A 10,970-nucleotide genomic window follows, 5' to 3' on the forward strand; every position below is an offset into this window, starting at 1 on the left:
GGTGCTATTTTTTTAATTTAAATATTTGAGTGTATAGTTTCCGAGAAAATTGATTTCGAAATTTTTTGATTGAAAATATTTTTTACTTTATGAAATGTTCAAAATATATGATCGCCGATATTCAAGTAGTAATAAAGTTTTTATATAATGTTATATCGAACATTCTATGATACATTAGGTTTTATAACCTGAAGTCAGCTTGTACTATTTTCAACATATTCTTCAATATATATATTTTATATGTATATATAAAAAAGATTTACTTTTATTATTTATTAATAATAGGAGAAATTTGTAATTAAATTCTATCTTATATTTTATAAAATATGTTAAGAGGGAATAATAATAAGGAAATATTAAAGATACAATTATATAAGTACTATGTATTATTATCATTCAACAACGCGTATAATACGCTTATGCGTTTGAAAACGATTATAGAATATATTTACAAACATGAATCAGTGAATCAGTGAATATATTACATCCAAATACTTTATATATTTGTCTTGAATGCCTTGACATTTAAATATATTCTTTCCCTTCATTATTTCAATCAATAAAAATGATCTTGCGAAGACTTATTTTTAATCTTTAACAACAACAAACTCTATATCTAATGTATTTCATTTGATTAATTATTCTGAATGATAAAAAATGGCAGTGCTTTCAGATAAACTCATTACGCGTTCCTAAATCTTCATTTTTTGTGCGAATTACAAAATGTACATTTGTACAAACACTATGTTGTAGTATTAATTACCGGTATACAGTATTAAATAATCCTTAACGCATTATCACTCTGTATACATGTCTCTTGATAAAGTTTATGTAATAATCAGAAACAAAGATCGATAATTATGATATACAACATTCATCTTAACGACGTATGTAAATCTCCGATTTCTCTTTATGACTAGCAGCTCGTTTCTGAAATCGTGTTTGGTATTAAATTCAAATAAGAAAATCGGTCCATACAATGGATGATCCACTTACGAATTTATCAAACGGAACAGTTCCAAAAGTGCTGAAACGATTGTTCAGACCTTGGTCGTGGCCAATAATTTAATATAATGCGCTTTGTGCGTAATTTCGAATTCCTGGGCAGGTAAAAAGCATTGAGTTTGAATTCTAGGATGTCGGACCTTTCGTACAATATTTCGACCGATTACAACGAGCGCGATCAAGAGAGCACAAGTCGCTCCTACGATAGATAAAACGATGGCTTCTGTATTCTGTTTAAAACTTTGTACCTCAACGCATCGAGATCGACCACGATCGTCCTCAATAATGCTAAACGCGATTGATTCGATATTAGCAAGCTCGTCTAAGCTGGCGCATACTTTGTAACGACCTGGCACTAATACTTCGAGATTGATAAATGTCGAACTGCAATTCAATTTACATTTATGTATGGCTGTTTCAGCATCGAAAACAACTATTGAGATTTCGCAGGACGAAGCATCAGATTTTTTTGAAGGTGATAGACTGACGTCTACGTGTAAAGAACCTTGATCGGATACATTAACATGAACCGCTGTTATTCGGACATCCAAAGAATTAGTATTTGAAGGTTCCTGATCGTGCTGTTCTTCTTGTTTGGTCTCTTTCAACGTTATAACGTCGCTACAACCTAAACCAAGGGATACGTCGTCGTAAGTTGTTGGAATTAACAGTACCACGCAATAACGATATTTATGACCAAGCTGTAAATTAAACGACGGAGGTGCGGTTACTGGCAAGGAACAAGGATCTCTCATCATACGAGAATCACAATGTAAAGGATTGGACTCGGTTTGAACCTCGCTGTCGCCTACTGTTTCGTAAACGATCAAGGTGTCACAAGTGTAATGTTCCGTGCAAGGTTCTATATTCCATAAAAGATTAATTCCAGTTAATTCATCGTAATGATATTCCTTTAAAGTGGCAAGAGGTACTCTAGTCATAGATGGTGTTGGTTCTCCGCATAAAAGACTTCCTGGCGAGACTTGAGTCAAAATTCCATTTTCCAAGGCAGGTGGTGTGGCACACACGGCAGAAGATTTATCCTCATCGCTTAAACTCGAATTACTTAACCAAGTGGCGAATTCTAAAAGAGTACAATCGCAGTTCAAAGGATTATCGGAAAGAGAGAGTCGCTTTAATCGTAACTTCGAGGTCGGCACGTCACTGGAGACCATCGTAATTTCGTTGTCGTCTAAACGTAAATCTTCGAGACTCTTTAATGGCACTACTAAATCAGCTGTCAACGATCGTAAAAAATTATGCGTTAGATCTAGAGTCGTCAATTTTTCTAAATGTGCCAAAGACGCGCTCGAAACATCCACTATACGATTATTAGCTAAATCTAATCTAGTCAATGTAGATAAATGTTTGAACGAGTGATCCTCGAGAACGTCGATCTGAAACATAAGACATATACACTTTGTCGTTTATTGATCAAAAACAAGATACATATATGATTATCTTTTCATGTTACAAACCTGGTTATGACTGAGGATAAGATAACTTAAATTTCTAACACCGGTTAATGCTCCTTGCTGCACATTGATAAATTCATTCTCGGATACAGTAAGAAAATGTAAACTTGGCATCCATGGAAGAAGATTTGGGCCCATTGGTCCCAACAATAAATTACTCGAAAGATCGAGTTCTTCCAAATTCTTGAGACCTCTTAACGCCGAAAGAGCCGAAATACTGAGCCGATTTCCTCGCATTCGTAAAAATCGAAGTTCTGGCAGTGCCGCGAAAGCTTGCGGTGATAATTGTGAGAGTAAATTATCGCATAAATCCAAATACGTTAAATTTGACAAGCCCTGAAACGAGCGATATAAATAAAATAATACTTGCGATCGTTCATTAACAAACTTACGTTGAACGAATCTGCCTCTAACGTTTTTAACTTGTTATGAGAAAGATCCAATCGATCTAATCCAACGAGATACTTTAATGCCGATATTGGAACTGTTTCTAAAAGATTATTAGGCAGTCCAAGAGCCTGAAGAGGTTTAGCTAAAGCAGTAAACGCATTTTCATGAACGCGTCTCAGTTCTCCGCTAGAAATAACGAGTCCATGTAGGCCAACATTTTCGAGGAAACGTGCTGGCAATATAGAAATTCCTGTGACTGTTACATCCAAAAGAGAAATGGTTCCTGCTTTACTACTTTTTAAATGTTCACTAATCACCTATTTGAAGCAAACAAAAAAGAAATAAAATTTTTCTTAACAAGCAGATTTTACAACAACAACAGCAGCAACAACAACAACTATTATATTAATAATAATAATAATAATAAAAATTAGCATTACTTGTAAAGCTGTTCTTTCACCAGTACACCTAAGAGTATGTGGAAAATCGCAAGAACACTCAACGCTTGTTTTCGTAATATTAGGACATTCCCAAACAGAGTCGGACATAAGTGATGTTGTTGAAACTTCCTTTGAATCTTTTTCACTCGAAATACTTGACAAAGTTGTTACGGTCTCAACGTTTTCTCTCGAATTCATCGTTATCAACATAGAATCTACCATGGATATTGTTGTAGAATTTATCATTGTTATATCTGTACTCGTGGTTACAGTAGACGTTGTCGTAGACATCATCGTAGACGACCTAATTGTTGATTCATTGTTCCTGGCGTCGGAACACGACGCTGTCATGATTGTGGCCAAAATTATTAAACTTCGGAATATTCTCGGCATCCTGAAAAGTATAATTATTATTAATATAAAAAAACTGAATTATTCAACTGATATCGATAGAACAATCGATCTCTTTATAACTTCATTATTTTCAATTATTTCATTACTCTTTCGTCAAAATAACCTTTTTGGCAATAAAACTATTTAACAATTAATTAACTAAATTTTTTAAGTAGGTACTTCCAATTTTTAAATCAATTAAAAATCAATGTCACATGATTATTACAATGAAGTATGGCTCGTCACAAGAAGCGATTTGGAAAAATTATTGGAATTGGATAGAGATCTACAAAAACACAAACCTATAAAGCACAGAGAAAATGCTTTACATCATGCTCTAACTCTTTACATAAGGTGTATTAACCATTTGAATATATTTCGTGAGAAAATATGTTCGAAAAAAATTTCTTTTAATCTTACGTTTCTCTATCTACTATATATACATAGATATCGAGATTTGGTAAGAAGACTCATAATATGTTATAATCAAATGATTCAAACGCAAAAACGAGAATTAATTAAACGAATACTTGATTGTGCGATTGGTCGAATGCTCCAGTGCAAAGGAGAAGTTGTTAAATTAGATTGCTCTCATTTCCAGTATATCAAATATATTTTATCTTAAGATAATTTTTATTGTTAGTTTAATTTTCATTATCACAAATCGTCTACGAATTATCAAGGTGGACAGATGATCTTTTATGTCAATTAAAATTAACGCCAGATGACATAAATATTCCTATGTTGATAGTCGATAAAACTCATGCTTTAGAACGTAGAAAATTAATCGAGGAGCTAAAAAGAGATGAGCCCGAAAAACGTACGTTTCAAAATGAAAAATTGAAATTGGTCAATTTTCAATATTTTTCTACGTTTCTACAACAAATTTTAACATCACTTATATTATCTCATTCAATACCATGCAATTATACATAAAAGCAATATATTATATTATGAAGAATAATATAATAAAAAAAAAAAAAGAAAGATATTCGATTGATCAATTTTTTTATATTATTTAAATTTTTTATTCGGAATTTTGACATTAGAATTATATATAAGAATAATATATTATATCATAAAAAATAATATAATAAAAAAGTGAAAAATATTGGGTTAACTGATCTTTAATATTTTTTTTTCTTTATTAAAAATTCTGATACCACTTATATTGATAAAACCAATATACTAAAAATTATACATAAAAATAATATAATAAAAAAAAATGTGAAAAATATTCGGATGGTCAATTTTCGATATTATTTTTAGTTTTTATTCGAAATTCTAACAAAATTCTTATCAGTGCAACTCAATACTATACAATTATATATAAACAATATATTATATATATCATATTATTTATTTAGATATAAAATATTGAAAATTCACAATACATTACTTATAAGCGAAATCTAATAATTTGTTTCAAAGTACGAACAATATTCTATTCTGTCAGATGTATCATATATTTTATCGTATGTCGCAGCTCTTTCAATAAGAGAACGGAGTCTTTCGCAAGTGGCAGCAGTTAGTTTGATGGATATCGAAGATACCCCGTCGAAAATGCAATTACGTAGAAGAAGACTCAGAGCTGCCGATACCTCAGCGATAATTATAGTAGAAACACCTGAGCAAAGGAAAGCTAGGGAAGCTCGAGAAGCTCGAGAACGTGCTGAAAAGGCTATGTATGACGCAGTGCTTTTGATACAAAGTCATGAAAGAGCTAGAGTTGGACGTCGTATTGGTCAAGAAGGTAATTTCAAGAAAAAAAGAAATCTAATTTTATAATTCATTATTTTCTTAAAAAACATAAAAATACTTCAACTTACTTTTTTTAAAATACGTTGTCGGCACCGAGAAATTGACATATTTTAGAAATTTTTTTTCAAGAAGGAAATAAAATAAATTGAAAAATTAATAACTTCAACGTTAATAATCATTATTAAATTGCGCGGGAATTTTTCGGCATAGTAAATGTACGTAATCTCTTAATACGATATTTTTTTTTAAATTCATATTTTTAATTTACCATAGCTCTAATTATGTATAAATATAAAAAAAGAGTTCAAATCGATGAGACGAATGCATCAACGAAAGTCGATAAAGAAACAAATAATAAAGCTGTTGTCATCATACAACGTGCTTGGAGAAGATATGCAGCTCGAAAAGATTTTAAAAGAAGAATCAATCATTTGGAAGAGTTATTGGACATGACGATTCCAAGTTGGAAACCTCAAGATATTTCTAAAAGAGACGAAGAAATTTTTCAAAATAGATTAGCAATTATGCCAATTTACGCCTCAGAAACTGAACAAATTACCCAAGATGAATCTATTAGGGTAAGGTGTTTGATTATAAGATTATGAGTACGATTATTTTTCAATTAGTAATCAAAAAAATTTTTTAATGATATATTTTTTCAAAGTTATTAAAAATGGTGGGGCCTGGATTAATAGAAGATATCACTGATGAAATTCATGAATGGTTCATCGTCTGGTATAATACGCTTGGATATTTTGATGTTTATCCACCAGCAGAATTAGGTGGTAGCATTCTGATAGTTACCGGACAGACTATGGAACCAGAAGAATATCTTATGCAACAGATGCAAAAGAAGATAGATGCAAAATCCAAAAAACAGCAAGAAAAAGCAAAGGAACCAAAGCCAAAAACGGAGCATGTTGTAGAAGGATGGTTTATGCCGGAAACTTCATTATTTACCTGTTTAGAAACAGCTAATAATGAATTTATCGAAAATTGGAGTTATCGAGATGAATCTTCTAATCCGTTACAAAAACCTTATCTCGATTTAATAACCGATAAACTTTGTTATGAACTTCAATTTGAAATGCGACTGATCGTTGACGAACTTATGAGACTCGAATTAGAGAAATTGAACGAAGCTTTATTGAAAGATTATGCTTCCGGTAAAGTAGTCATTCCTATAGAGAGGCCAACTGCACGTACGTATTATCATGAAAAAATAATTCGTTAATAGAAATGATATGATCGATTCAACAAAAAAGAAATTATTATTATTATTAATTATAATCAGCAAGACAACGAAAAAAGGGTCGAAAAAGACGCAGATCGAAAAAGGATCATTTGGCTGATATTTCTATAGACGAACTTTTTAAAGAATTAGTACAAAAAGATATCATACGAAATTATTCAGAAAGAAGTCTGAAAGATTGGTTCGGTGACATTGGTTACCAAAATTACGAAGCACATTCTGAATTTCAAGAACATTATCATCGGTTAGGGGACATCAAACAAATTATTATGGAATACTGTGTATTACCCCTCTCTTCTAAAGAAATACATACTATAGCACCCTTAATACGATCCATTTGTATCTGTGGTTTACCGGGATATGGTAAAACGTTTCTAGTCGATGCTATTTGTTCGGAGGTCAAATATTCATTTCTTTTAAAATAAATCTAGTATATATATAGAAGGTAATACTCTAACTACTAATTAAATATTGACTCTATCCAATAGGTTGGTGCACTCTTATTCGACATGACACCATCGGTATTGATTGATAAATATATTGGTAAGAAAAATGAACGAAGATTAATGGATATCATTGGCAAATTAAGTCGCTTTTATGCACCTTCCGTGATATTTATTGATGGTGGCGAGAAACCATGGTTGAAAAAAGTTCCATTAAACGAACGATATATTCAACCAAGACGATTTGTTAAACATCATGAAAAGTTTATCAAAAGTATTAAACCAGGTGATCAGGTAATAATAGATCCATTCTAATCAACTTTTTCAAAAATCATTATCGCTTTATTAAAAATCCCTATAATCGATCGTCTTCGCGAAAAATATTTAATCCCATATAATCTTGTCGATGAATTTATTTTCTATTTTATACTTTGTGAATGGGTGTTTTATGTAAAATAACCATTCCTTCTACTTTCTCAAATCCGATCAAAAAATAAATATCAAACTCGATGTGATTGGTATTCGCCCACTTATAAAAAGAAAAAAAAAGAAAAGCTCTTATTTTTGCTCTTTCTTCAATATGAATGAACTCCAGTCAAGCGAGTACCACGGGTCCAGTCAAGCAAGACTCTTTTCTCTCTCTTTCTCTCTCACACACACACACACACACACACACTTTTTCCTTTTATTATTTCAAACGCCTCGATGTTCCGATGCTGGTCATCAATGAAACACCTCCTACCGGTATATGGAACGACCAGAACGTAGGTGGCAGCGAGTTAACGTAGGATTTAGAGTGTCAGAAATTCCGGACAGTTACTGTTACTCACTGGCGTAGCACTCGTAAGACGTGATTTTTTTCCTTTTTTCTTTTTTCTTTCTTTTTTTTTCTTCTTTTCTCAACATTCGCGTCCTGTCTCGTAGAAAGGCGTATATAAGAGAGATAAGTGTCTTTTTCTTTTAATTTTACAAGACAAGCTCGGTTATTCGAAATGTTTTATTTAGATATTTGTATTTTTCAGATTTTGTTCCTTACTATTTCCTCCGAACCTTACAAAGCGAAGGGTGGATTTATGAAAGCTCACAATATATTTATAATGATACCTCTCACCGATTACAATACTCTATACATGTATTACAAATATTTATTAATGAAATATCATGGAGTAGATAGAAACATAGACGTTTCTTGTCTTGCTAAAATGTCCATTGGTATACCTTTGGAATTTATACGAAAATCTATCGAGAACGTATTAACGCTTAAAAGAAGAATTATATTGAATCGCCAACCTTTATCGCAAACGGAAATTATGGGAGAAGTGTGGAAATACGAGCCATTCTCTGAAAAAATCATTAATACATATACAAATTTCGGGAATAAGATTCCTCTTGCTAAAAAACGAAGAAAGATTATCGCTGCAGAGAAGAAAGAACAGGATAAAATAGCTGCTTTGAAAGCAATGCAGAGAAGATAAAGATAACTAATATTGAAAAAGTATAACAGATTGAAAGAAATTCGAGAAATCAAAGATCGAATGGTTCCTTCTTTCTCTTGTGTACCGGCGTTCTCCAACGCTCTAAAGAAGTCCGGACGCGAAACTGGTTTTCATCTTTGGAGATGCTGAAAACGCTGAGAGCATTCATTGAAAAAACAATCAAGAATCGATGCAGGTTGTTACCACGAAAGTTACGTGTTTATCGACTTCATTATTTCTTATCTGTTCGTTTGAAATATTATATCTCAAATGTCTCAAGAAATTTCGCTTACGTCAAAAATCAAGAAATGATATTCAAAGTCTTGTATCCTGTCGAATAAAAGAAAACAAAATAGAAGAAAAGAAAAGAAAAGAAAAAAGAGAGAAAAAAGAAAGAGAAAGAAAAAAAAAGCAAGAATATTGAATTTATCACGTATGTATGTACAATAAATTATAATCGATATAAAAAAAAGGTCGCGTTGGATTATCTCGCTAAGGAAACTTGAATCCCCGTCTTGACTGCATTTAATTAACGATAGGTTAAAATGATCGATGAGGAATGATAAGTAAATTTCAAATGAATATAAATAGAAATGAAGTCTGTTGAATATTTTCGTTCGTTCTACGTTCTTGGATAAGAGTTTCGATCGAAATGTTCGATCATAGTCGTAGACGAGTCGAGTCACTTCTCGTCGTGAGTTGCAAGAAGTAAAACGAGTAGAATGGAATACGAAGAAAACGAGCGGAAAAATGTCCTGTTTACGATTCGACGTCCTTTACACACTACAGATCTGCAATAGTGTGCGTAAAGCTACGCTTCGTCCTTTATCTGCCCCTGTAGTTTCTCTTTCCTGTGTAACACGCACACCGTTTCCCGCGCAACAAAGGTGGTAGGTTTTTCGCGCAGGCGCGATAGAATACCGCGCGAATATAAGTACATAGTGCGTAAATGAGAGACAGAGAGAAAAAGAAAAAAGAAGCGAGAACACACCTGAGAATAGTAGTAGTATGTTGTTCCAAGACGATGATCTTCTTTTTATTTGTTTTCTTCTTCTTCTTCTTCTACTTTTTCCTCTTGTCTCTTTCCTTCTTCTTTTTCTCCTTCTTCTCTCCTCGTCTTCCGTAAAAGCACGAGTAGACACTTGGAAGGTCGCGCGCGAATTTCAGAATAAACAAATAAAGAGGAGGGGAATATAGTAGCGGCAATAACGCCGATGAGAACGTAATGACGAACACATTATCGTCTCCCTTTCAACGGATAACAACACGCGAGTACAAAAGACGCGAAATCGAAGGTATTTGAAATTGAATACAAATTTGACGACGACGACGACCACGACGACGACGACGACGACAACGACAACGACGATGACGATGACAATGACGATCACGATAACCACGATCACGATGATCGTGAAAGGACGTCGTGCTACGGAACACTGTGCATCGAGCCATGCGATGCCGTCGTTCGTTGGGAGTCTCCGAGAGAGAGAAAACGTGTCGCCTCCGCCGTGTCCATGCGGTGGGGACCACGTATCTTGCCGGTAACCTGCGTCCGTCCGTCTCTCTGTGTCTCTCCGCGTATCCACATAGCATAGCCATGTATGGAACACGAGACGACGTTCTCTCTCTCGGCCCTTACGCCCACTTGAGATCTCCGTTGCTGCTCGTACGCCTCGCGCCTACCTTTCTCCCCTCCTACCTCACCCCCCCCCCTTCCTCGCATATCCTATCTCTCTCGCCAACCCACCTTCCTCTATCTTACCTTCCCCCACCATCCTTTCCTTGCCTGACCCTGCCTCTACTTGCTGTCCGATGCACGAACAGGTATCGTCTCACAGGTTGACAACGTTGATCGACCTGCGAATAATCATGACATTCGTATTTTCAACAGATTCTTTATTCTAAAAAAAAGTTTCACAAACGATTTATCCTCTTATATCATCCTACGAGCAAATAATATACCTACGATCTATCAATAGAATCGAACGTTATTATTTTATTGCGAACAACGTATAAATATTACATTTGTTTTTGATTAATCGTTCGATAATTAAAATTTATGCACAGATGTTGTTTCTATATCTGAATTCATATTTTTCTGAAATATTCATATTCCCGTCGAAACGAACTTTATTCCCATCTAAAAAAATATTTAAAAAACCAAGTTGCGCGGAAAAAAGGGCGGCATTTTTAGAAATTTTTATTACTTCAAAATAAACGTTTGTTCTTTTTTTTTTGTTTTGTTCGTTCTGATTCGTACAAAAAGTTTGGTAAATACTTTTTAATGAATTTTTTTTCCTTATACATCCATTCGTAGAGATAGACGAAATAAA

General features: G+C 33.5%; 2 protein-coding genes across 2 annotated transcripts; one reads left to right on the top strand and one right to left on the bottom strand.

Moving 5' to 3' along the window:
• Positions 1–318: 318 nt before the first annotated feature.
• On the bottom strand, positions 319–10,541 carry LOC127066835 (leucine-rich repeat-containing protein 15-like). The gene is made up of 5 exons (XM_051001489.1): positions 9,626–10,541; positions 3,311–3,704; positions 2,873–3,187; positions 2,484–2,816; positions 319–2,402 (listed from the first exon to the last, which is right to left on the bottom strand). The coding sequence occupies exons 2-5, from the start codon at positions 3,701–3,703 to the stop codon at positions 1,041–1,043; spliced, it is 2,403 nt and encodes an 800-aa protein (XP_050857446.1). The 5' UTR covers position 3,704; positions 9,626–10,541; the 3' UTR covers positions 319–1,040.
• LOC127067795 (IQ and AAA domain-containing protein 1-like) lies at positions 3,827–9,651 on the top strand. Its single transcript, XM_051003142.1, has 9 exons — positions 3,827–4,057; positions 4,151–4,303; positions 4,387–4,523; positions 5,190–5,456; positions 5,738–6,042; positions 6,129–6,666; positions 6,759–7,114; positions 7,205–7,453; positions 8,182–9,651. The coding sequence occupies exons 1-9, from the start codon at positions 3,912–3,914 to the stop codon at positions 8,632–8,634; spliced, it is 2,604 nt and encodes an 867-aa protein (XP_050859099.1). The 5' UTR covers positions 3,827–3,911; the 3' UTR covers positions 8,635–9,651.
• Positions 10,542–10,970: the final 429 nt, after the last annotated feature.

The sequence above is a fragment of the Vespula vulgaris genome, chromosome 1 (genome assembly GCF_905475345.1).
Source record: "Vespula vulgaris chromosome 1, iyVesVulg1.1, whole genome shotgun sequence".
Taxonomy (NCBI): domain Eukaryota; kingdom Metazoa; phylum Arthropoda; class Insecta; order Hymenoptera; family Vespidae; genus Vespula; species Vespula vulgaris.